The following is a 27,123-nucleotide window of genomic DNA, read 5'->3' as shown; positions in this document are numbered from 1 at the left end:
GGAGGGATGCTGCCAGTCTGTGAAGGCAATACGGAGCTAGATAGGCCAATGGTCTGACTCGGCATATGGCAGCTTCCTATGTATGCCCCACTGCTTCTCCCATTTTAGAGAGGAGAGCTGGTCTTGCGGTAGCAAGCATGACTTGTGCCCTTAGCTAAGCAAGGTCCACCCTGGTTGCATTTGAATGGGAGACTTGATCTGTGAGCCCTGTAAGATCTTCCCCTCGGGATGGAGCCGCTCTGGGAAGAGGAGAAGAAGGTTCCAAGTTCCCTCCCTGGCAGCATCTCTAAGATAGGGCTGAGAGAGACTCCTGCCTGCAACCTTGGAGAAGCCGCTGCCAGTCTGTGAAGACAATACTGAGTTAGATAGACCAGTGGCCTGACTCAGTATATGGCAGCTTCCTATGACTTCCATCCACCTTGGTGTGACTCGCAGATCCAGGGCCTGCAGCCTTTTGAAGACCAGCGTGGAGCAGTCACTCACGCAGAGACACAACAGGGTTGCCTCTCTGCATTGGGGATGAGCAAGTGGTCCCGTTTCACCGGATCCAGAGAGGCGGTGAGACTACCTGCCCCCCCTCGGCAGAAGCTGTCTGGAAAGAGACAGACCAGTAAGGCTTACTGGAGACTTCCTCGACTGGCGAGGACTCTGGTCCACGAGAGCCTCTAATGACGGACTTCTTTCGCCAGACATGTACGCAGCCCGGGGAGCGGAGAGGGCTCTTTCCCAAAGCCTGTGTCTAATTGGTACCATCTGACTCTCTTTTGCCAGGTCGCTGCAATCGAAACCTGAGCAGGGGGGGAAGTGTGTGTGTGTGTGTGTGTGTGGAGGGGGAGAGTCTTTGGCATCCCTCTGGCCTGGGAGGTGGCTGGCTCTTTAAAAGATGAACATGGCAAGCAGACAGGGCCTCTGCTAATGTTTTCCAGATGGGAGACAGGCAGCCCCACCACCCCCTTTTTTTCCTGCTGCACAAGGCCTCCGCAGCCCTGGTGGCGGCTCAGTATTCGGAGAATGTGGGATTGGAGCGGGATGTGCGAGTGGGGGCGGGGGGGATGAAATGCATATGCGGCTCGGGAGAGGAGAGCTGGCCTGGCGGTAGCGAGCAGGACTGGTCCCCTTTGCTAAGCAGGACTCGCCCTGGTTTGCATTTGGATGGGACACTACAGGTGGGAGCACTGTAGGAGAGTCCCCTTTGGGCAGGGCAACACCCACAGCCACCATTCAGTGGGGCTGGAGGTGATGGGAGTGGTAGTTCAACAGCAGCTGGAGGGCCAAATTTGCCCACCCATGCCTTAGGGGGATGGGTGCTTGGCTTGTTCCAAGTTCCTTCCCTGGCAGCATCTCCAGATAGGGCGCTGAGAGAGACCTTGGAGAAGCTGCTGCCAGTCTGGGTAGACAATCCTGAGCTAGATTGACCAAGGGTCTGACTCGGTAGAAGGCAGCTTCCTATGTTCATGTGACCTTCACAACAACCACTGCCTCGTTGCCCCACACTCCCAAAGGAACAAACTAAATCACAAAAGAAGGTGATTCCAATCATCTCCCTACTTGTGGGAGGGGGGGAGGGAGGGAGGGAGGGGGGAAGCCCAGACCCCACCAATCCTGGGTTCAGTGAATATTGAAGGGTGGTATATAAATCCAATCAATCAATCAATCAATCAATATTTGCTTGTTAGATTCATAAAGTCTACATTGCAGCTGTTCAGGGTTGCCAACTTTCTTTTCTGGAAGGACTCCTCTGCCTTTAACACTGTGCATCAGGCCAAAAGAATTGGGTGAGACTTTTCCCATCAAGACCCCTGGAGGCAGGTAAGAGGTTCCACTTTTTCATTTCTGCCTGGTGGCACTTTGCTGTTAAAAGCACAGGAGCTGGCGGGGAGGGTGTGTGTGGAAGGTGTCAACCTTACTCAGGTGCTGGCTAGTTGCTGTTTAAAATCTCTGGTCCTGTTTCCCAAGGCATGGGAGGAGGAGGAGGAGGCTGGGTCAGACCTGGGTCATGCTGCCCTCTGCAGAGAGGGGGAAGAGAATGTTTCAGGGTGGGGTTGGCTTCCTGTTTGCCACCTGCACAGTATTTTTAGTCCTCTTTGTGGGGGAGAACCGTCTTGGCTCCTAAAGGGCATTTTTGCCGATTCACAGCTCCCCAGCTGGGCTCATCTTGGCAGGCGGAGGTGGGTGGTATTATGCATCTTCTGCTGGAAAGGAAGCAGTAGCTAGCCAGGGAGAGGAGATGTCTGCGCCTTCCATCTCACACAGAGGTGCTTGGCAGCTCCCAATCCCAGCGCATGGTGCCGTCACCTTCTCTGCTTGGGAGCCCCACAGCCTACCTGGAGTCCCAGGGGGGAGGAAAGGTGGTGTGTATACGTTAGAGAAACAAATGCCTGAGAGCCGTCCCTCTTTAAGGGGTGGGGACGGACTGCATTGCTCAGTAGTGAGGGAAAGGAACTCTGCATATGCTCAGAAGTACCGTGTCCTCAGTGCATATATTCCAGAACGGGTGGTGAGGGGAAAGGGAGGGCCTCTTCCCTCTAGGAGCCTCTCTGCCCATCCTGCTTCCCGTGGTGGTGGTGGGGGGACAGGAATCCAGACACACCTGCACTGGTCCAGCACAAGCCCCCGTGGCCTGCAGGGCTACCCAGGGACCAGAAGCAAGACAGCATAGAACACAGGAAGCTGCCATACACTGAGTCAGACCCTTGGTCCAGCTCGTTCAGTATTGTCTACACTGACTGGCAGCGGCTTCTCCAAGGCTTGAGGCAGGGGTCTCTCCCAGCCCTACCTGGAGATGCTGCCGGGACTGAACCGGAGGCCTTCTGCATTCCAAGCTGCTGCTCTGCCGCTGAGCTCCATCCCCAAAAGGACCATCCTCCGGCCTTAAGAAGCCTCCCTGCAGGAATGTTCCAGGAGCACTGCCCTCCAGAGAGCCATGTTGGTGTGGGGCGGGCCTGCTGTCGGCAACCTGGGGGTCATATTTTGCAGTTCAGGGGTGTCACGAGGATGCCGGATGCTCTTGTCCAGGCTGCCACCGCCAGCCCCCACCACCCCAGCCATGCCCCCCATGCCTGATGTCAGACGCTCCTGCGCAGCTCAGTTTTTGAGAGGTTTCAACGAGCACCGAGTGCCCAGCCTGGCCGGGAAACCCCTCTCCCTGCCTTTCCAAGCAGGGAGAAGCCATCCCAGACACACGGGGAGCCCAGCGCTTGCCGAACTTTACTTCACAAGTGGGGGGTGCAGTCCCCTTTGCTATTGTTGCCATGCCCCCCGCCTCTGAAGTCTGACACAGGGGCATGGCTGGGGCGCCAGGTGCGGCCCCTGGAGTGTGGTGGCCCGGGTTCTTCGAACCCGTTCGCACAATGGACGCTACGCCCCTGTTGTGGTTGTGCCATCAGTGGCACTTGACAGAGCAGAAGAGGAGAGGGTCTGCCTCAGTGTTCCCTCTAACAGGGATGCCCGGATGTTGCTGACCACAACTCCCAGAATCCCCAGCTGCAATGGCTTTTGCTAGGGGATTCTGGGAGTTGTAGTCAACATCATTGGGGAATCCCTGTTAGAGGTCTGCCCCGAGGAGCTTACAATCTAAAGTTCAACCCAAGGGAGACAACAACCCAGGAACGGCAGGCAGGCAAGGAAGGGGAAATGCACACGGGTTATTTATTTCAGTCCCACCTGGGCACGGTGGTTAGAGTCGAGGATGGAGGCTATGGAGTTTCGCCCAAAGTTTCACACTGGAGGGGTTCGGAAGATGAGAGAGAGAGGCAGGGAAGGTGCTGTGGATGCCGGCTGCAGAAAGTTCCAGAACATGGGGGGGGGTTTGTTCCCCTCCCCCCGTGCCCTGCACACCCAGCGGGGGAGACGGCTGGTTGCAAGCAGGGGTTAAGGCCCTCGTCCTCTTCACCCACTCCTGGAGATGCAGGAGCTATTTAGCGCTGTTGCTGTGGCAACGGCACCAGCCAGTCCCGATACCGGCAGCGTGAGCGAGGAGAGGAGAGCCGGGTGTCTCGGAGCGCCCAAGAGTGGGTTAATTATGAGCTGAGTAACGGCGATTGTGGGAGAGATGCTAGCGGGGGGGGGGGGACGGGCGTAGGAAGGAGCCGCCTTGTTATACTGAGTCAGACCCTTGGTCCATCTAGCTCAGTATTGTCTCCTCTGACAGGCAGAGGCTTTCTGGCTAAGGATGACTTCCCAGCTTGCCTGGAGAGGTTGCTCAGGAATTGACCACCTGGGACAGGGATTTTGGCACCCCAGGTGAAGTTTATTTTTGACACACACACACACCTCGCCCAGAAGTGCAGGACCCTGGCTAGGGGTGTCTCTATAACCGAGCGGGTGGGTTCAAAGAACCCGGGCCGCCAAGCTGCTGAGGCCCCCTCCCAGCTCCACTCCTCCCTATCTTCTTCATTATCTTTCTCACTCCAAGGGGCCACTGGGGAGGGGGGCGAACACAGGCCCCTTCTCCCCTCGCTATGCCCCTGACCCTGGCTTTCACTGGAGGCATACAGGCTGCTCATTTGTGAGGTCGAATGACCACCTCGTGGATGGGCCGGCCTGGGACTCTCTGCATGCCAAGCCATTGCTCTGCCTATGTTGTGGTCTCATCCCCTTCTACTGAGTTGGGCTACTGATCCATTTCGCTTGCTCTCTGCAGCTCCCCAGAGTTTGAGGCAGGGGTCTTTCCCAGCCCTACCTGCAGATGCTCCCTGGGATTGAACCTGGGACCTTCTGTGTGCAAAACTGAGGTTATGGTGATAACTGAACACAGAGAGCATTGCATGGATAAAGCACATAAGCGGTGAGCCAAGGAATCCAGCCCGTCCCGCCCCCCCCCCAAATCCAATCTCACCACCTCCATCAACTCACGGGGTGTTCCCATTCTTCTCCCGACATTTCCCCTGGCCGCTTAGCCTTAAAGGTCAGGATAATCCAATTGGACTCCCTGACAAAGTTGTTGTAAAGACATCTGAGGTAATGTCTATGAAGCACTTTTGGACACAACAGCCGTAATATACATGCAAGGGATGCATAAAGTATGATTCAGGGGAATGCTTTTAATTTCCTGCAGGGCCAGAGGTGAGTTGCATCTGACTCTGGAATAGAACGTAATGGCTGTCTCTTTACAGAGAGGAATTCCTTCCCCGTGTCAGAGTGGAGTGGGCTGTGCTGAGCTATGGGGTCTCTCCAGCCGCTCTTAAAACCTCCATGCTTTTTTCATGCGAACATGGAAGATCATCAGCATCCCTTGTGGGACAGCATGTTCTCATGCCTGTGGGCTTCCCAGGAGCATCTGGTGGGCCACTGTGTGAAACAGGATGCTGGACTAGATGGGCATTGAGCTTGATCCAGCAGGGACGTTCTTATGTTCTTCGGGGTTAGCTGGATTCTGGATTCTTAGAACAATCACGGCGCAACACATAATTAACTTATGGGGATGCAAAATGAGGTGATGTGGCCACAAGTTTAGTTGTCTTGAAGAGGGGAGTTGAACAAAATCATGGAAGGGGGAGATGTCTGTCAGTGGCTATTAATGATTGTGGTTAAAAGAGCCTCCCTGGCCAGAGGCAGTCTATCCTCTGCAGCGGAGGGTAGGAGAGGAGGGGGATCTGGTGCCTTTCCGCGGAAGCCTCTGGTTGGCCCCTGTGGGGAGCTGGACAGTGAACCAGATGGGCCTTGGGTCGGACCCAGCAGGGTGCTTCTGATGTCTTCCCGCTTGCTGAATTCTTTTGAGTTTTCTTCCATAGCAATGCCAAGCGATCACAAGACTGTCAGACTGCTACAATTTTCTGCATCCCGTGTTGGATAAATTCAACACTGACCACATTGATTTGTTTGGCTTTACGTCATCTTTTCTGGCAGACTTCCCAGGGGATGCAATTCTCTCTGGCCCAGGAAGGTGCTTGCTGACTGGGAGTGTGACTGAAGGCAGTGCAATGTGGAGCATGTGCAGAGTTCTCCTGGGCGTCTGACCTGGCGCGCACGTGCCTTCTTCCATGATGCTCTCTCTTTCTCTCCCACTTCTCGCAACGTGGTGGCACTTGAACCTCCTCTTCTCTTCCCGCGGGCGGAGCCTGGAAGTCCGTCCCCCCCGGCCGTCTCTTCCCAAGCCTTGGACTGTTTCCTGGCCAGTGGATCTTTTTCGACTTCCTTGCCTGCTCCAGCACGGCAGGCCCTCCCTCCTTGCCTCCCTCCCGCCAGACGCCTTTCTCCGGTGTCTGGAAGAACTCTGATCAATTCCAGACAGCAGCCCGAAATTTTCCTGGGGTTAATTTTAGCTCCTTGGTCTCCTTATCGCAGCTGCCACACAGGGGCAAGGGGAGCTGGAGTTGCGGGTGACACGTGTGTGTGTGTGTGTGTGCTCTCTCTCTCTCTCTCTCTCTCTCTCTTCCCCCCCGACTCCTGCAAGCATGACATCAGGTCAAAGGAACTAGAATTCCATCTGGGTTTGATCAGCTGCCACATCAGACGGTGCGGCTGCTCTGACACAGGCCACGGCCTCGTGCTCTGTACCAGGCGCTCCGAAGTGGTAGTTAAGACGACGTTTAATTTCCAAAATGGAGTCACATCTGCCAGGGCTGGGCGTGTGTTTTATTCCTCTCCACCTCCTTCCTCAAGGAGCCTCTGGAGGAGACAGAGTGGGACATAGGGAGCTGCCTTCTGCTGAGCCAGACCCTTGGTCCATCTAGCTCAGCATTGTCTACACAGACTGGCAGCGGCTTCTCCAAGGTTGCAGGCAGGATTCCTTCCCAGCCCTACCTGGAGATGCTGCCAGGGACTGAATCTGGGGCCCTCTGCAGGCAGATGCTCTTTTCCCCAGAGTGGCCCCATCCCCTCAGGGGGATATCCTGCAGCATTTAGACGCCTCTCCAAATGCGAATCAAGGCAGACTCTGCTTAGCAAGGGTCCATTATTAAGCCAAATCCATGTTTGCTGCCACAAGACCAGCCCTCCTCCCTAACATTCTTACGATATTTGTGCCTGATGTTTTTAAGAGGTCTTTGAAAAGAAAACCCAGAAGTCTATTTATTAACACATTTGCTGGCTGGGAAGGAATTCTAAAGGTGCTGAAGAAACTGCTGGAAAGGGCAGGACCCAGTAAGAAGGCCACAGGAAACCTTGTGGGTCATAGTGGCTTCTCCCAGGTTGCAGGCAGAAGTCTCTCCCAGCCCTATCTTGGAGAGGCTAGAGAGGGAACTTGGAACCTTCTGCGCAAGCAGGCAGACGCTCTCCCTAGAGTGCCCCCCGATATCCCTTTGCCAAGGGGACATTTCACACTTGCTACCACAAGCATTGAGTGGCACAGCGGGGAAATGCTTGACTAACAAGCAGAAGGTTGCCAGTTCGAATCCCCACTGGTACTATATCGGGCAGCAGCGATATAGGAAGAGGCTGGAAGGCATCATCGCGGGAGGAGGCCATGGTCAACCCCTCCTGTATTCCACCAAAGGCAACCACAGGACTCTGTGGGCGCCAGGAGTCGAAATAGACTTGACAGCACACTTTACCACAAGACCAGCTCTCTTCCCCTAATGGACTTGAGCATGCCTTTCACAGGTAACAATGCCTGTTTAGACGGGATGATGAACAGAGAGAGGAGAGAGAAAGAGAGAGAATCCACAGCCTCTCTGCTCTCTGACAGCCCGGCAGTAATTAACTGGCTAGCAATCTGGGTGGGCTGAGGAAACCCAATCAAGAGTATCATCCGTCCTTTTATGAGTTAGCCACCAGTGGATATTCCTGCCTTGAAACAGTTTTGACAGCTTAGCTCATGTAAGCATGGACAACAAGGAGGAGCGAAAGGTTTTAATAGCAGGCAAGAGAACCTCCATGGAATGGCAAGGAAAGAAGGAAACTCTTCCAGTTGCCCCCCCCCCCCCCCCCGCAGGAGGTCCCTTTACAAATGTCCCAGTGATTCACTCCATGACACTATTTTCTTGCTTCAAGTGTCCCCCTGTGGACATTGACGGCATTGCATGCAGGGATGCACGAATTGACATGCAGGTAATTTGCTAGCCTTATTATATTTACAGTTCGGACCACGGCTTTTTTCCCGTGTGATACTCTATGGCTGCGAAAGCTGGACTCTGAAGAAGCAAAGTAGAAAAAGCATTGATGCTTTTGATCCTGCTACCTGTACTATAATAGCACGCTAGTTTTTCCCACGACACTCTATGGATGCAAGAGCTGGACTATGAAGAAGCAAGACAGAAAAAGTATTGATGCTTTAGAACCTTGGTGCTGGAGAAGACTCTCGAGGATACCATGGACAGCCAGGAAAACAAACAAATGGATCCTAGAACAAATCAATCCAGAATTTTCACTCGAGGCACAAATGACCAGGCTCAAACTCTCATACTTTGGACACATTATGCGAAGACCCAGCTCCCTTGAGAAGTCCATAATGCTGGGAGAGGTTGAAGGAAAGAGAAGAAGAGGACTTGATTATGACAGCAATGACTTGATTATGACAGCAATGAATGCACCACTGAAAGACCTTCAAGGCCAAGTGGAAAGCAGATCATCCTGGAGAGAATCTATCTACGTGTACCTGTGTCCATTGTACACTAGTTGACTGAGTGTTAAACATAAAGTGTGAATGGGCCTTAGTCATTCCTACAAAGCATGTACATGTGTACATGCATCTGCACACACACATATAACACAATAGAGCCGTTCACATGACCTTAAACTGGATAGGAGATAAGTCCTACTTGGTTTTGGGAGCTGGACGCACTCCCAGCTTTTGATTGCACGTTAGCTAAAAACAAGGTCCGAGGTAGGGAGCTTGATCATCTGTCAAGGCCCAGCATAGGACTAACCACCTACCCAGGTTATGGTTGTGTGAACTGCTCTGAATATGTCTGAATAGGGCTTAGGACCGATGAGATTCTGGAAATTTGTGTTGTCAGAAAATACTCTGACAGCTGAGCCGGTTCAGGCTGGAAGGTTCCAACTCTTGTGACCCCTCCCTTTCTACAGACTCCCCTCCTGTGAAGCTGGGTCCCCCCAGAGTCTAATGGGAGGTGGCTTCTTTTCTCTCCTCCTTGCCTGGCTTCTCCGTCCCAAGAGCCTGCAGCTGCTCATTCCAGCCAGAGAGTATGAGAAACAACAGATCTTCCAAGTGACACACGCCGGCAACAGGTAGGAGCAAATCTTTTTTCTGCTTCTTGCCATCTCTTTGGTCTTGGAGCTATCCCAGCGTTGGGGGAAAATGCTCTAGGTGAGCAGGCATTATATGAGCTCAATTTCACTTCCTAACATTCATTTTAGAGCTGCCTTGATAGCTCAGACTTTGGAAAGGTCTGTCAAGATCTGTTAGCCGTAATAAATACATTTCTGTGCATGGAGGTTTGAAAAATCGATAAATATATGAACAATTGCTTCACAGGGGAGAAAAATCCAGCTCCCTTTTTATTTTTTATTAAATTATTTCTTTTTATTTTATTTGCCTTGGAACACTAGCAATAGACAGTGTACACCTGAAAGCGTGAGAAGGCAGGTATAATTCAGAAATTAAAGTCACATCAGCTGCATTTATACAATCCAAAACAAAATTAACCAGCAGTTGCAAAGCCCTAGATTGCTTCTCACTATAATCCAATAAACGAGCATCATTTAGCATAAAAAACTTTCCGTTTTTGCGAATCGTTCAGAGAGATATATGAAAATGTTGATTCTAATCCCTGAAATAAGCCATCTAGGGCTTCAGACAGGGATTTTCCGTGGGGCTGGGACACAGGAGAACAGAATCGCATTCCTTCTACCTATTTAAGAGAAGCGCTGCTATTGTCGTATAGTGACTGTGATTGTGAGCACTAAATATAACTTCTGAAATGCAAAGCACAGCACAGTGTATTGAAGTCACATCTCTTTTAACAGACAGGGATCTGTAGCTGAGAGAGTATGACTGGGACAAGGCTTATGGTGAATGGCTGCTGCCCCCTTCGTAACAGCCGTGTGATGGTTTTCTTCTTGGTTGCAGGCAGTGTGCTGAATTTGAACCCAGTCCTGGAGGTTTGCTAACTGGTGCAATCTCTGTGCATCTTCCTTGCAAACCAGGTCTCACCACTGTCTGCCCTCCTTAAATCCTAAAGGTTTGCATCTGGGGAATGAGAAATTATGGCACACTCTGCCTGTCCTCGCCCCCCCCCCGCCATCACACACACACACCAGTAGCTCATCCCCTCTGATATTTACCTGCTTAGAGTCGAGACGAGGGACTTTCTCATCCCTTGGCATCAGCTGCCAGGTTTAGAAGGGCCTTGGGCACAGCTGGCAGGATAGGCACCTTGGAGAGCTGGCTCCTCCACTGGGGGAGGAGGAAAAGAGAGAAAATATCACTTACCTGTGCACGCTGCCCTTTGTAGGGCCATGCACAGGTGTGCACTCTGCATGTGCTTGCTTTGGTTTTTGTTGTTGCTGCAGAGGGTCCTAGCTAGGACAGCTGGTTTGGGAGAGGAGAGCTGGTCTTGTGGTAGCCAGCATGACTTGTCCCCTTAGCTAAGCAGGGTCCACCCTGGTTGCATTTGAATGGGAGACTGGAAGTGTAAGCACTGTAAGATATTCCCCTCGGGATGGAGCTGCTCTAGGAAGAGCAGAAGGTTCCAAGATCCCTCCCTGGCAGCATCTCCAAGAGAGGGCTGAGAGAGATTCCTGCCTGCCACCTTGGAGAAGCCGCTGCCAGTCTGTGAAGACAATACTGGGCGAGATAGACCAATGGTCTGACTCAGTATATGGCAGCTTCCTATGTCCCTAGTCACTGGCCCCGAAACCATCCAGACAAGGAAAGCATATTTTCTTAGCATCTTCTAACACAGGGGTTCCCAACCTGTGGTACTCCAGAAGTCAATGAACTACAGCTCCCATCATCCCCAGCCAGAATAAATTGGAGTTGAGGATGATGGGAGTTGTAGTTCAGCAACCTCTGGAGTACTAAAGGTTGTGCCCTGAGAGTTGAGAACACTTGATAAAGCTGAAACGTGTTGAGCCCAACATAAGACTTATCCCAGATGCATTTGGGATTTTTTTCTGGGGGGGCGGGAATCTCCAGGAATAGAGTGGGCAGCAGAATGACTCTGCATATGCTCAGAGGAACTCTTGACCTTCTATCCTTTCTTGCAAGGTAGCAGTGCTGACTCAGAAGGAGCATACCCTCCCCGTGCTGACCCAGAGATGTTGCTTCCTGAAGGCCCCTCCTTTCCCTCCCCAACACACGTAGGGGGCTAGGTGCTGGACGGAACACAGAAGTCTTGCCTGGAGAACTTTCAGTCAACTCCAAAGCTCACCCCTTTCTCTCAAGAGCCTTTTAAACAGAGGCGCTCTTAGCCCTGGACTTTGGGGCGGAAGTCCAGGGCCTCCACACCCCCTGCCCCCTGAATCCTCTTTATTCTGTCCCGGGTGGTGTGGTCACCGTGCCACACCACCGGCCTGCACAATCAGGCGGCTGAGTGTGGTTGTGACCAGCGCCGGGTGCTTTAGAGACAGAGCGGGAAGTGGGGAAAGAAATATGTGGGATGGGAATATGCTAAGCTGCGTGTTGCAGTGTGTCTGCGAATGCATTGATTGATTGATTGATTAAGTGCCGTCAAGTCAGTGTCAACTCTTAGTGACCCCATAGATAGATTCTCTCCAGGATGATCTGTCTTCCGCTTGGCCTTGAAGGTCTCTCATTGCTGTTGTAATCGAGTCCATCTGCCTTGTCCATCAAGTCCATCCACCTGCTAATGCACATTTGCATCAATTTACCTGTTTTATAGTCTTACATTCTTGTGCGTTCAGTGCTTGTTTGTGCCCTCAAAAACCCATGTGTTAAAAATACTGTGCACGTGTGTGTGTGTGTGTGTGTGTGTGTGTAGGGGGATTATCTTGCAGCAGGGCCTCTAGGTCCGGGCTCCCAAATGCCCTCTGCGTCTTCATCCACCACTTCCCCTTCCCACCTCCCTGGATCTCTCCCCCGAGTGAGCTCCTGCACCCGCCCAGAGTGGCAAAGTGGAAAGAGAGGAGAGCAAAAGGCGGCTGTTGTGGAGATGAAGGGCGCCCTGAGCAGCTTGGCACGGCCCCCAGGCGGACAGTGGGGTGCCCAGAAGCTGTGCTGTGAATCCAAGAGGAAAGGGGCTTAGCAGCAGCCCAGTGGGGGAGGCCGCAGGGGGCCGATGCAGCTAATGAGCCTCCCCTTCCCCCTCCAGGATGCTCCATCCGCTCCTGGCCCTCATCAGCCGTGTTCAAAGCTGGCAGCTAATTGGCCCTCCTGCGGGGGAGAAGAAGGGCTCAGCTTATGGCACACCCAGAGGATAAAAGTGCAGCAGCAGCAGTGTGGGGGCTCCATTGTGTGGGGGTGGTGGGGGGGTGAAGAGTGTCTCTGTGGGGAGGGGGCAGGGGCAGTTTGGAGGGGGGAGACGCCTCCCCCAGGACCTGTTAGGGTGCTCCGAGTGTTGCCTGTGTGTGGCCACGGCCCCCAGTTCAGAGGGGGCAAGAGCTGGCGCTGCGTTAGAGCATCTGCTTGAAGTACCAGTTCTGTTGGGGAGGAGCACACACACACACACCCCCGAGGAGAGCCCTCCCTTTCCTGCCCTGCTTGTGGCGGGCTGCTGTCGGGAACGGGAGCGATGATTGGTCTGAAGCCAGCCTGCGTCAGACCAGCTGGCTTGAGATTGGTTTCAGATTTTTGGTCCGAAGCAGGCCTGCTCAACTTCCCCCCCCCAGCTGTTTTTGAACTACAGTTCCCATAATTCCCAGCCACAGTGGCCAGTCACCAGGAATTATGGGAATTGTAGGCCAACATCTGCAGGAGGGCCGAAGTTGAGCAGCCCTGGTATACAGTCTCCAGCTGTGGCTGGAATACAACACCCATCATCTCCAGCCTTGTGGCTGGGATGATGGAAGCTGTTGTCCAGCAACAGCTGAAGATGGTAGATGATGACAAGGTCTCTCAATGGCTACTAGTCTGGTGGCTATAGGGCACCTCCGGCCTCAGAGACAAGATGCCTCTCAATACCTGTTGCAGGGGAGCAACAGCAGGAGAAAGGGCATGTCTTCAGCTCTCGCCTGTGGGCTTCCCAGAGGCATCTGGTGGGCCATTGTGGGGAACAGGAGGCTGGACTAGATGGGCTTCCTTGGGCCTGATCCAGCAGGGCTGTTCTGCTGCTGTTATATTCTTAAGATGGGAGTTCAGCCACAACTTTGGCCATGCCTAGTCTGAGTGGTCAGTTGGTTCTTTTCTCTCTCTCCCCCCCCCCCGCCCTGCCACCAGGTCCATCATCTCAGCTGGTAAAGGGGTAAGAATGTCTAACAACATGGCCAAGATCGCAGAAGCCCGCAAGACAGTGGAGCAGCTTAAACTGGAAGTGAACATCGACCGCATGAAAGTGAGCTTTCCGCCAGACCCCCCACGACAGTATCTGCTCCCCACCCAAAAACACCACGTGCAGGTTCACCTCTGGCATTCCAGCTCATCAGGAGGAGGGTGGCTGCCTTGGATTTTGCATGATGGAGCAACCGGACAAGGGCGGCCCAATGTGCCTCCAGCGTAGTAGTCCATGCTTTGAGGTGGCCAAGGCAGGGGTGCATGGATGCTTGCTAGCTCTAACTTGGGGACCTTCTCTACTCTCTTTTTTCTTTCTCTGTGGCAGGTATCCAAGGCAGCAGCTGACTTGCTAGCTTACTGCGAAGCCCATGCCAAGGAGGACCCACTGGTGACGCCGGTGCCCTCTGCAGAAAACCCCTTCCGGGAGAAACGGCTCTTTTGCATAGTGCTGTGAGCCTGGGAGTGGGCGGGGACACAGCAAGCCCCTCCTACTTCCGGGCCATAGGTGGCAGTGGGCAGGGCTGCCTTGTGTGTCCATTTGAAAAGGTTTTCAGCACTGAGCAGCAGATGGTAGAATTTGGGGTTAAATGTGAGTGTCGGTGTGAACAAGCTTTATGTGTGTTGTACAGAAGCTTCTATTAGTAGTTCTGCCTGGTTTTGATGGGGGAGAGAGAGAGAACCATTTTAACACTGATACACACACCCCCATCCCAAAATCCTGGGAATTCCCAAGCTTGAGTCCCCAGATGTTAGACTACAGCTCCCATCACCCCTTCAGTCACTGCAGCTCAGGATGATGGGAGTTGTAGTCCAACATCATCATCACTACAGCCCCATTCTAACTTCTCTTTCCACACACCCCTCTCTCTGCGTCTGTCCATCCTACACACAACCTGGACAGTGTGTGTTCTATTCAGAATTCAGCAGCTAGAATATCTCAGCGTTCATTAATTCAAAATTTTTTAAAAAGGAAGTTACTAGCCCTCATTGTTGTAGAGGTAAGCTTGAACTGGTAGTAGTGAAATTTCACAAGCCAGAACAGAAGGACCCACCATTTCACCCTCTGTCTTAATGGCTGGCCATTGGAGCAAGGATGCCGTGTGGGGCAGAAGAGGGCAGCCGCCATACAGAGTTTCCCAACCAACTGTAGCAGTGCAGCAGGAAACTGTCGTTTTTGACACCCTCTCCTTCCCCAGGAAGCCCTCTGTGCCACCCCAAAATATGTCCCCAAGGGCTGTGCAGCCATTAGGGACCTATTTGGAGGTGTCACAGGCTTCCTAAGGAAGGGCATAAAAAATTGCAGCTCGTGCAGTTAGTCAGGAGGTTCTGTTGAGCGGCTTCGTAGCTTGCACTGAATGCCAGCCACGCTTGTGCTGTTGTAACAAAATGCGAATAGACATGGTAATGCTTGTTCAAATTGGCTGCTTAACATTCCTAACATGTCTCCAGCTTCCTTTCTGTGCCCGGGGAAGGCGCCTAGCTTTGTGCCATGTCAGGAGGAATCGCTCTTCGGGTGTGATGAATAGAGGAGCTGAGTTGCTTTTCTGCTCCTCTAGAAGCATAATTCAGTGGTGAATCTGGTGAAGCTGCAGTTCCCAGGCCAATGCTAAACGATGCCAGTGCTATTCTCTGCCTGACCTGCTGCCCTCACTAAGCCCCCAAACAAACTGGTTTCTGGCTGAACATTTCCCACCCTGGAAACATTGCTAATTATTCTGAAAATAAAACAGAACATAATGTTGTTTGAATAAGTGTCCGTATGATACATACATAACCTGTGCCAGCTCTGTGTCCTTGTTCAGGCTTCTCCAACCGGCTGGAGGGATATGGAGGTGGGGAGAAAAAGTGGGCATGGGAACAACATACAGAAGGAAACCCACTCCAGACTTCTTTGCATTGACGGTTTCAATAAATGTTTTGTGATTCTTTCTGTGTGTCTTTCCTGTGTTCAGAACCTCCAGAAATCTCTTGCATTAGCTCATATGGGGCAGCCCCCAAGGAGCAAGCTGTGGGGTGATGAGAGGGACTTCTAGCTTGCTTTTCTGGCTAATTGCATAATTTGCACCGCTAATTCTCCCTGAAGCCATTCTTGGAGACTCCCCTCCCTACCTGCCCAAATATTTTTTGCATTATTAGCATAGGGAGCTGCCCTATACTTAGTCAGACCATCGGTCCATCTAGCTCAGTCTTGGTCCACACAGACTGGCAGCGCCTCTCCAGGGTTTCAGGCAGGAGTCTTTCCCAGCCCTACCTGAAGATGCTGCAAAGCAGATGCTCTGCCTCGGAGCCCTCTCCTCTGCTCAAGGCACCACGAACATCTTCAGGATTTCTTTCAATTGTCATCTGGAGAGGCATGCTGCTGAATCCTGGGGACACCAGGCCAGGTGGCTTGACACAGACAGCCCTGCTTTGCTCAGGAGTGTGGGCAGGAGAGAGGTCAGATCTCTGCTGATTTGCAGTGAAACTGACAAGTGGACTTCCAATGCAAAAACAACAAAGAAAATATTTATATACTGCTTTTCAACCAAAGTTCCCAAAGCGTTTCCATAGACATAAATAAATAAGATGGCTCCCTGCCCCCCAAGGGCTCACAATCTAAAAAGAAACATAAGACAGACACCAGCAAAAGCCACTGGAGGGATGCTGTGCTGGGGGTGGATAGGGCCAGTTGCTCTCCCCCTGCGAAATAAAGAGAACCACCACATTAAAAAGGCGCCTCTTTGCCCAGTTAGCCGGGGAGAACAATACAGACAAACCCGGCTACCCCACCCTGACCCTTGATCCACACTCGCCTCTTCCTGGCCCCCCCAGGACTACTGTAAGCCCAGTGCTTAATTTATGTCCCTCAGGAAGGCCAAAGAGCTCTCGGTGCTCTCTGCTAACCTGTCATCTCTGGCCTAAGACTCAGTTAGCGTCTGCTAATTGCTCATTGCTCTTGATCGTCAGGCCAGTAACTGCATTGCTGGCTCCGTCTGAGCCTTGAAAATTTCATCACAGTCTTCGCATCTTCAGCCGAAGAGCCCTCTCTGCAAGGGGACTCTGCTTTGGGGCGGGAGGGGGGCCTTAGCTCACCAAGTGGAGAAGCACACCCACAAAACCTCCTCTCCTTTCCTGGTGCGTCACGACACACTCACGCCCAACACCAGTGAGAAATGGTTCTCCCCAATGTGTGCTGAGGATTCTGCACCAGGGATTTCTTCTATAGCTGATATTGATGCATGTTCCAAGCGACCATCTGTCGGCTAAAGGCAAAGGTGTATCATTCTAACAGGGAGTTGAACCAAACTTGTACCCACAGCTCAAAACCACTTCAGAGGGGCCTTTTCAGTGAACCAGGATGGACCCCAATTCCCAGACTTAAGATCTGTCGGTTTGTCTCGAACCTGAATCAGAACCAAACTCCTAAACAAAAGAAGCAGTAACCAGTTCACAATAAGGAGTTCAATAATCACGCACTCACCTATGAGAGACATTCTCTGTGTGTGTGTGTGTGCAACGTGTGCATCACCAATTATTATTTATTTTTAAAATAATTTTTTATTTTTAGATGAACAGTTTACATTCTCCACTTCAATAAATATATTCTCAAGCTCATTGTCGTCATAGAATACGAACATTATTCTTCGTGAACTTTATATGAACCGGTGGAGAGAAGTGGCTGACCCAATTATCAACCCGCTTTTTAAAGTGAGCAACATCTGAACCGGGCCTGAAATGGAAAGATAAAAAGACGAAGCCACTGCCTTAACCCTGCAACTTCCTGATTTCTTATCTGATGTTCTTGTCCTCATTTTTTTGATTGTGTTTTGTTTCCCAATCTACGGAGACCTCGCCGGTTTGATAAAGCATCAATGCAAGAGACACTTTTCCCTTTTGGGGTTTCTATATACACGTCTGCCATCCCCCCCCCCCCCCATATACTTTGTCTTTAGCTATAATAATAATTTATCTTCCTTTTGGAAAAACAAGCATGTACTTAATACAGATGATGGACAACCACCATCTAATCAGTCACCATGAAGATGCAAGCCCAACCTTGTGGCTAACTCCCCCCATCTCCACTCAGCTGTTCCCAAACTTGGGTCTCTTGATGCCATTGGACTGCAGCTCCCAAGGCCATTGTGGCTGAAGGTGATGGGAGTTGTAGTCCATCAGCAGTTGGGGACCCAAGTTGGATAACCTTTGAACTAACCACTAGACTCTGCCCTTTTTTCAGAGGTGGGGACAAAATCTAGGATATTGACTTCACGGGTCTTATGCCCCCGCTGCTGCTCCTCCAGGATCTGAGAGGGAACAGGAAGCCATATGACTAGTAGTGGCTGCTGGTCCTAACCAGCTGGTTACCCTCACAGCTCTACCTGATGAATGGCCAGCCTGCAGGCAGCATGGCTCTTGGGTGGGGCAGGAGAGAAAGAGGAGCAATGCCAGCTGACTCCTTTGGTGCCCACCTGGGCCTGGCTCATTCAGATGACCCGCCTGCTACTGAGTCACAGCACTGGTCCATCTCACCTCCGATGGCTTGCTCGGGCTGGCAGCCGCTGCGCTCCCTTTTCCGAACGACAACTTTTCCGATGCTTTCTCATGGCCCCAGTGGAATCCCAGCCTCGTGTCTCTCTCCTCCCCACCAGTGACTAAGCTACCATTTTCCTGTGGGGAGCCAAATTCTACCAGGGATCTCCCACACTGATTCACCTTGCCCCCTAGCAAACATCATTTCTTGGCAAGGATGACCTAAGCTGTCTCTAAAAATCCCCAAGAGCTCTAGAATTATGGGGAAATTGTGTTTTCTGCCTTCTCCAGCATTAAATGCCAACTTTCTTTTAAAAAAAAATGAATCGGGGACTGTCCCAGATCTAGTGAGAAAGCATCTTGGGATTCAAAATATACGTTTTATAGAAATATTTCACAAGCCAGTCAGGGCTTGCCCTTTGGAACTCTAGGCTTCTGAGGCAGCCTCGTCTTGGCCAAAAGGAGAGAGGAACAGTAAGAAGTCACAAGTCAGGAAGCTGAGAAAGGATGTGCCTGAATCATGAACACAGATGGGAGTCATTACGAGGACACTCACAGACATTTATGTACGAAACAGCCAACTGGACCCCAGGCAGAGCATCATGACTCAGGAGTGAGGGAGATGCACTCTGCACATGCCCATCCCCTAATCCCAGCTGAAACAAAGCTTATGCATGGTAACCGGAATGACTTCCCTGGATATCGGATGCCTTTCCTCTGTTCTCACATGAAAGCAACTCCTTAGGACCCATGGTCCCTCCTTCGTTCTGTGCCTTCCTCCTTCACATGCCTCAGCCTGCTCTTGAACTTGCAGCTTGCAGGAAGATCTTCCTTTGGGTTTCCCAGAAACATTCGGCTTTCATCTAGCGACTGTGCGGTTCACAACAACAAATACTACACCACGGATAGGCAGGACTTCAAGAGAAAATGGCACTATGGTGTTCTGGGGTATTGGATTTCTTCTCCAGAAACCCCTTCAAAACCTGACATTGTTCCCAACAAATGCAAAAGGTTTCTATTCCAGTAGCAGCTCCTCCTAAGGCGCCAGGGGGTCGCCACACGAGGGAGGCACATCTGCCTCCTCTCACTCCCGCCTTGCCCTGGCGTTAACAAGAGCTGTGCGGCCTGCAGGCTGGTCATTCATCAGGTAGAGCTGTGTGGGCTGAGCAGAGAGTGAGAGCGAGCGAGAGCGTGTGCCACTGCAGGTGCCAGGAAAAACCAGAGTCAGCTGCACCTCATCTGGCAACCCTCGGCTTCCTTAGGGCGAGCTGCTACTACAACTACTACAACAAATATTTATATACTGCTCTCCAACCAAAATTCTCAAAGCAGTTTATATAGAAAAATAAATAATACATACATAAGACGGTCCCCTAACCCCCCAAAGGTCTACAAAGAAGACAATCTACAAAGAATCTACACTCTGCAAAGAAACTTCAGGTAGACACCAGCCACAGCCAGTGGAGGGAGGCTGTGCTGGGGATGGATAGGGCCAGTTGCTCTCCCCCTGCTACGTTGAAGAGAACCACCACTTTAAAAAGGTGTCTCTTTGCTCAGTTAGCAGGGGTTGCTGCTACTAACATACTCTTTCTTCTGCTTTCCTGCCGTGGCTGCCCTTTCCAAGGGGACAAACCAAAACATAGGACAGTGCTTGCCAATAAGAAAGTGATGCTTGCCCAGAGGGATGAACTGGGACAATACTAGAAGCACCCCGTGGAGCACATCATGCCAATCAGGAAACCTCCCATGGCCAAGACAGAGCAATAGGGAAAACACCCTCAGGAAGCAGAGGCACACCACACATGCCAGGGGGAACCGCTGGAATCGTCTCCCTGGCCAACGGTGAATCACAGGACACCTACATTTGCCAGAAGGGAATCTCATAGTAATCGCACATTTGTCCACGGAGAGCAACAGGAAAACCACGCATCCCAATATGGAGCCAATCAGAAGAACACCAAGCTTGCCAATCAGGAGGGACGGAATGGACACTAGCCAATAGGGAGAAACTGGAAATCTACTTGAGGGTAGGCACACTTGCGGGGCATGTGGGACTGGAGTGTCAGAGCCCATACAAATTGCACCCATATACTGTGGGGCGGCGGGGGGGGCACGTGGCCATTTTGAGCCTGCAGCTGTTTGGGGGAGGTCCACCAGTATACCCAAGGGCAATTTTACTGGAAACTGATTGCCCACCCCCACCTCAGATCCTCCTGGTGACCCTGAGCCTCACCCTGGAGTTGGGTGACACAGGCAGTTGGGGATGATGGGTTTTGTAGTCCAATAACTGGTGGCCCACCCCTGTTCTATCATCTCACTTCCTTTGTTGTCTTTTTAATCTAATTGAAAAAGCCCCAAACTCTTTCCTCTAGGGGAACTGAAATCCATTAACGGTTTTTATTGTATACAGCCTGTATTGCAAGCTTTTTAAAATTGATACTTTTATTCAGTTGTTGTTCTGACTTTTAATGGATGCCATAAGCTTCCTTAAATACTTTCTCTAGCAGAAAGGCAGGGCAGAATTTAATTTTAAAAAACAAACAAACCCAAACACACACACACACACCAAAAGTAAGCTCCGGCATAATTTGCTAGCTTCTCTGATCTGTATTAAGTGCAATTTTAGAAATTGGATGCCTCTAACAACCACATCTTTAATGGTTCAATGCCCAACTTCCTGGTCCCAACCCAGAAACCTAACCACTACTTCACACAGCTATAATCCCAGTGATGACTTATCTTGAGGCGGTGCAGAGAAAATGTGCACTCCCATGATCCAAGTCATGAGGAAAGTGGTGGAACGGAACCAGGTTTTTAAAAGCTGGATCTTTTCTGATGCCATAACTGCACTCTTGGGACCGTCGTCTGAGATCTGAAATCTGGCTGCTGCCCCAACAACATCCAGAATGGTTTTGGATCTCATCCCGGCTTGCCTGGATTGCTCACGATTCAAAAGATATCCTTAGGTCTCTCATCAACATGGTTCTTTGAATCTTTCCTTTCAAGACAGCCTCTCCTCCCACTCTCAGCTTCCAGCCATGGCTTGGATTTCCCAGACATTGGCACCCAGCTTCTGACATCTCCACTGGCTCTTTTGGGTCTTGCCAGGGCTGACTCATTCTCACTTTTAGCCCAAGGCAAAATGTTCTGCCTTGGTCTGGAATGGAGAAAGTTTTCAGAAAAATGTTATTCCATCAACTTCCTTCCTAAATTAAGAAGAAAACCTGTTTAAAATCCCCCTAATGCAGCTGTGATCAACCTTGGCTTCCCAAATGTCACTGGACTACTACAACTTCCATCATCCTCAGGCCAGTGTGTGGCTGGGAATGATGGAAGTTGTAGTCCAACCACTTCTGAGGACACAAGGCTGAGATATTTAGAAAACTGGACTGGTTTGGTAGAGAAAAGACCTCTCCCTTTATCTGCTCCATCAAATCAGTGAAGCAAGCTTTTGCAAGGTGAAGTGTTGAGGTTTCCAACATTCTGTTCTGCGGGGGCATCACCCTGGCTCTGGTTTATAAATGAAGCAGCGGATAAGACGGTCCAGAACTCTTCTGGAAACTCAATAGATCGCATCCGTAGGCACCTCCTCTCAGACACCAGCCTGTTGTAGAAGTGGGCTACCCTGAAGGGTTGTCGCAAGGCCCACAAAAAAGGGAATGGGCCATGAATGCCAATGCATTTACTTTGCACTCTTTTGGTGTTTTTAAGTGTGCCTAGAAGGGGTGGCCTCTCCATGGTCTCCAGTAATGTATCCTCCCCCCCAACCCAGGATGGCAAAGTTGCAGGGGATTGGAACCTGAGTTGACTGGCAAGGAAACCACAAGGTGGTTGGACTCTATTTCACCCCAGTTCTGCAGAACAAAAAAGGAAGTCGCGCACGGTGTGTTTGGAAGAGGCAACCATGGAGAACTGTCTAAGCATCGCAAGGGAGAAGGACCACAGGCCCCCAGCTCTTCCCAGATGATGACCCGCCTTCCCATAAAAGCTCCCCTCCGGCTTCCTAATAAGTTAAGGATGAAGACTCTGCCAGAGTCGATGGGAACGCAGATTAGACAAACTTCACAGCCTAGGTAGCTGGCAAGCCGTGCCAAGCATCCCACTGGCAAGGAGAAGGCAATCTGTCATAAAAGCAGCTGTGCCTACTCATCGCCCTCTGCAAGGGGGGAGGGGTGGGCAGAAGGCTTGGAGCGTGGCCCAGCAAGACCCTGAGAAGAACTTGGATGCTGCCGCCTTCTTCTCCAAAAGCAAGGAGAGATCTCCTGGTTCTTTCCCATCACAAGCATTCTCGTCTTGGACACGTGTGTTTTGACATTCAAGAAAAGGTCCAGCTCTGCATGCTGTTGCATCACTTGGTCGGAGGGAAGGCCAAAGAGCTAGCCAGGAGTACTGAAACCTGGCCGAGGGTTGCCACCTTTTAAAATCTGCTTTGCTCCTGTGCCTTTAATGGCAGCCAGAGGTGAAGCTTGTGCTTCCTGCTTAGCTCCAGGCCCGCAGAAAAACTTGAGAAAATCAGAGATAGGAAGCTGCCTTCTACTGAGTCAGACCCTTGGTCCATCTAGCTCAGTATCGTCTGCACTGACTGGCAGCAGCTCTCCAAGGTTGCAGGCAGGAGTCTCGCCCAGCCCTACCTGGAGATGCTGCCAGAGATCGAACCTGGAACCTACTGCGTACAAAGCAGATGCTCTACCACGGAGCAATGGTCGCACCCCAAAGGGGGCGCATGTCGGTCTCCCACCCAGGCACGGACCACACCAAGATCTGTACCATGTGCCTTTAGACCATGTTCTGGGACTTTGGGTCTGACTTAGGCTAGCATCTTGCTTCCCACAGAGGCAAGCCAGATGTCTTAGAACATCAGAACAGCCCTGCTGGACCAGGCCCAAGAAGGCCTCTTTAGTCCAGCCTCCTGTTTCTCACAGTGGCCCACCAGATGCCTCTGGGGAGCCCACAGGCAAGAGATATGTGCATGCCCTCTCTCCTGCTGTTGCTCCCCTGCAACTGGGATTCAGAGGCATTGTGCCTCTGAGGCTGGAGGTGGCCCACAGCCACCAGACTAGTAGCCATCGATAGACCTCCTCCCCCCCCCCGCCGCTGTGAATTTGTCTAAGCCCCTTTTAAAGCCATCCAAGCTGGTGGCCATCACCACATCCCATGGCAGAGAATTCCAGAGATGAATTAAGTGCGGTGTGAAAAAGTTCTTCCTTTGGTTGTTCCTAAGTTTCCTGGCCTTCAGTTTCATGGGATGGCCCCTGGTTCTAACGTTGTGAGAGAGGGAGGGGAATTCCTCTCTGTCCACTCTCGCCACTGCAGGCATAATTTTATGAGCCTCAGTCATGCCTCTCTGTAGTAGTTGCCGCTTTCCCAAACTCAAAAGCCTTCAGGACAGAAGCAGACAAGCGGGGACTGTTCTTTGCTCCCAGCAACTGGTGTTCCAAGATAGACTGCCTCTGAAGAAGGAGGCCACAGATAGCCCTAAAAACTCATTATAATCAATGGACCTCTCTTCTTCTATGACTTTGTTTCCCAAGAGAGGGAGAAGTCTCCCAATTACGGTTCAAAGCCATTTAAGCCAGTGGTCATCAACACAGCGCTGTGGCAGCATGTTCCATAGCTCCGAATCTTGTGCCCATCCGCTTAAATGGATAACCTTGAGCTTCACTCACTATTGATGTGGATTGCAGTAGCAGTCAGAGGGGCGCCAACGGAGTCAGCTCGGGTTGCTCCTCCTCTCTCTCCTGCCCTGCCCATGAGCCGCGCTGCCAGCAGGCTGGCCATTCGTCAGGTAGAGTTGCTCCGTTACTGCGCAGCTCTCCCTGATGAATGGCCAGCCTGCAGGCAGCAAGGCTCTCGGGTGCGGTGGGACAGAGGAGAGCGATCTGAGCTGCTGCGGGGAAGCAGAGGCAGCTGTGCCTCTTTTGGTACTGGGGGTGGGTCGGGCTGCTGTTAAAGGCACAAGCGCAGCAGGGCCCTTTAAAAAGGCGATGGCCACACTGAGCCCTCTTGAGCAGCCGGGGGGGGGGGGGGTGTGCCTTGGCACACTTGTAAGACGACGCACAAGGACCCCTTGGCTGAACTCCGTGAGGCCTTGCGCAACCGTCCAACCTCGCAGGGTCCCTGTGATGACGATAACCAAATGCCGGAAACGACTGTCTGGCATTTAATCACTGGACAGCAACGGTGGACGCTGCAGGGAGACGCCTGGGGAAGAGGGCGAGCGCGCGCCAGACTGCTGAATAATGCATGCTCCTTTCTCAGCCATGTTAAGACAGAACATTATCAGCTGCAAGCCACCTCAGGGCCTGGAAAGGGCAAGCCAATTAAGCGGGGGTCGATCTCCAGCTTGGATGGGGGGTGGGGGGGCAGGCGGAAGGACAGCTCCGACCTGTTGCTGCATCCAGCAGAACTGAGTCTGCGCCCAAAGAGCAAGCGTGGGCCGAACAGCACAAGGCCAGACCGAGGGTCTGATTCGTCTAGGGTCCGGCTGGCTTCCCACTGTGAACAGCCGGGATGGCCTTCAGGATGGACGTCCACAAACAGGGCACAGGCAGCAGTTCTCTCCCACTGTTGCTCCTCGGCATGGTATTCAGGGATAGACTGCCCCTGAGCATGGAGGCTCCGTTTATCAATAACTGATAGACCATTCCGTGAATTTGTCGAATCCCCTTTTAAAAGCCATCACTGCATCTTGTGGCGTTGAGTTCCATCAGTTATGAGTCCTGTATCCCCCCGCCCTCTATACAGCCAGGCAGTAGAGGCACATCCTAAGGAGCGGGGGGGGGGCCAGGGGGACACCAAAGGAAGTGCAGCTGCCTCTGCTTCCTGGCAGTTTGAATTGCTCCTCTCTCTCTCCCGCCTGAGAGCCGTGCTGCCTTCAGGCTGGCCATTTGTCAGGTAAAGAACCACAAAGCTTTACCTGAAGAATGGCCAGCCTTCAGGCAGTGTAGCTCCTGGGCAGAGTGGGAGAGAGAGGAGAGACCCAAGCTGCCTCCTACCCTGGATATTAACAGTGATAGTGGGTACATTTTCGCTGCATAGACAGATCCGTTTAATCCCCAGGATTTCCTCACAAAGGACTAGGAATGAGGGTTGCCAACCTTAGTTTTTAACTGCTTTTGTGGGTTGCCATCTGACCAGAAAGGAAAAAAGCTTGCCTGGCCTGCTCTTGTGCCAACCATCGTAGCTTCATCGGTGCAAATGGACAGGTGACTTTTTTTCACAGCATGAGGAAGGGAAGCAGCATGATCACCTTTAGTGGTCTCAGGTCACGCGGTTGCTATTAAAGGCAGACTATGTCATAGTTTCCTGGTCAGTTGGCAGCTCACCCTGCTGCATGGTAGGGCCCCTAAACCAGGTTGCTTAGGCTGGTTTTTAGGTGTGCAGCGTAGATGCGTCCAGTCTTCATTCCAGCCGACAACCTGCAGTTGTCCAGCAGGGGGAGCCCAAACTTCCCCTTCTGACCAAGTTAACACAGTTCAAGGGAATAAATTCTGTTGAACTCCGTGGGCTTTACTGCTGCCAAAACATGCTTCGGGTGCTGCTGTCGAGTAGTCCCATTAAAATCACATTTGTGCTACACAAGCCCCCTCCAGGTATTATTCCTACAAGTCAAAGTTATTCCTGTGCCTTTGATCAGCCTGGGGTGGGCAGGCATTCAACAGGTACTGCTTCCCTCCTCCCTGCACTTCCAGGTCAGAAAACGCTGTGCCTGTTGAATGTTTGCCCACCTGGGGGGCGGAATCAGAGGGCAGCTCAGGTGTGAAACAGAGTCCCAAAGGAAGCATGGGCAGAGATGGAGGACTGGTAAGAAAGAAGCAGCAGACCATAAAGGTGGTTTCTGTGGAAACCCCACCAGCTGAACCAACAGCTGGACTGTACAGCAACCTGTACAGAAATGCTAATAATGCTATTTTAGGTGTGCACGATCCATCTTTTACAATAGCTTTGAGGTGTCATGCCAAAAATTAAAAATCACACTTCAGTAACATATAAGAGACAGGGCAATAAAGAAACAAATAACCCACAGAGTAAAAGAGCCATGGAGTGTGTGGGCAATTAAACATCCACAGTAGCTCAGTCCTAAACATAAGCTTTTAGTCTGACAATTTTACGGCACCTTATATCTGGTCTGGTGGTAGCATGAATGGTCCCCTTGGTTAAGCAGGGTCTGCCCTGGCTTGGATTTGAATGGGAGACTGCATGTGATGGGAGCACTGGAAGAGATTCCCCTTAGGGAAGTTGTCCCTTAGGGGCCGCTCTGGGAAGAGCATCTGAAGTTCCCCGTTCCCTCCCCGGCAGCATGTCCAAGAGAGGGCTGAGAGAGATTCCTGCCTGCAAGCTTGGAGAAGCCGCTGCCAGTCTGTGCAGATGATACTACGCGAGATGAGGCCCCAAGGGTCTGACTCAGTAGGAGGCCGCTTCCGGTGTGCCTCCTTCCAAATGGCCATGGAATGCCTCGAGTTTCCCACGGGCCAATGGGAAATTCCATGTCTTCCTAAGGCTCTTTGGAGGGAGGCAGGGCTTTTCAGTGGATGTTCCCTGCATTCCCCACTTCCCAGAGCATCTGCTTTGCATGCAGAAGGTTCCGAGTTCCCTCCCCGGCAGCATCTCCAGACAGATCTGAGGAAGACTCTTGCCTGGGAGAAGCCGCTGCCCGTCTGGGAAGACAATACTGAGCTAGATGGACCAAGTGTCTGACTCGGCACAAGGCATATTTCCAGGGGGTGTCGCTGTAATTGAGCGAATGGGTTCAAAGGACCCAGCCCCCCCCCTCCTGAGGGCCCCCCAGCGCCACTGTCTTCCTCATCTCCCTCACTCCGAGGCGCCCCCCCCCGCAAGATCCCTGCATCTTTCCTATGCTGGTCACTCATTTGCGCAGTTTCTTCACAGTTCGCCTCCGGGTTTCCAACATCTCCCGCAGAGAAGAGGCGCGCCACTGACCCCCCCCGCCCCGCCTTGCCGCCCAGTGCCCCAGTTCCCGCCGCCCACTAGAGATGGCCGCTTTCTAAACTGGCCCTGCTGCTCCCTCGCAGCCGGGATGTAGCAGTTGCCAATTCAGAAGAGCCGAAGCCGGCGCCCTCCAGGACAGCAGCCCCCACCCACCCCCGCCCCGGTCATGCCCACCCCCGCGCACCGCAACAGCCAGAGAACGAGCCGCGAGGAGCTCGGTGCCTGCTGCTGCGCGTCCCCGCGCCACCTCCACGGCCCCCTGTGCTGCTGCCTGTTGCCCCTGAACAGAAATGGAACCGGATCCATCCCCATCACCTCTGCTAGGAGGAGGCGGGGGGGAGCCACGTGGGGGCGGCAACTTGACCGCTGCCAGC

General features: G+C 52.1%; 1 protein-coding gene across 9 annotated transcripts; it reads left to right on the top strand.

The window, feature by feature from the left end:
* The first annotated feature begins 528 nt into the window (after positions 1–528).
* Positions 529–15,219, top strand: GNG8 (G protein subunit gamma 8). 9 transcript variants are annotated; one of them, XM_053266849.1, is made up of 5 exons: positions 531–693; positions 1,732–1,809; positions 8,968–9,129; positions 13,238–13,352; positions 13,617–15,219. In XM_053266849.1, coding segments are annotated over exons 1-5 (486 nt in total). In that variant the 5' UTR covers positions 531–691; the 3' UTR covers positions 13,746–15,219. The 9 variants fall into 9 exon arrangements, with proteins under 9 accessions (XP_053122828.1, XP_053122824.1, XP_053122827.1 ...); XM_053266848.1 differs by lacking the exon at positions 531–693 and adding an exon at positions 1,007–1,166; XM_053266850.1 differs by lacking the exon at positions 531–693 and adding an exon at positions 1,024–1,166 and having other exon boundaries at positions 1,677–1,809.
* The last annotated feature ends 11,904 nt before the right edge of the window (positions 15,220–27,123 follow it).

The sequence above is a fragment of the Hemicordylus capensis genome, chromosome 7 (assembly GCF_027244095.1).
Source record: "Hemicordylus capensis ecotype Gifberg chromosome 7, rHemCap1.1.pri, whole genome shotgun sequence".
Classification (NCBI taxonomy): Eukaryota; Metazoa; Chordata; class Lepidosauria; order Squamata; family Cordylidae; genus Hemicordylus; species Hemicordylus capensis.
Note: the sequence above shows the minus strand (reverse complement) of the source record. Positions and strands in the feature narration are given on the sequence as shown.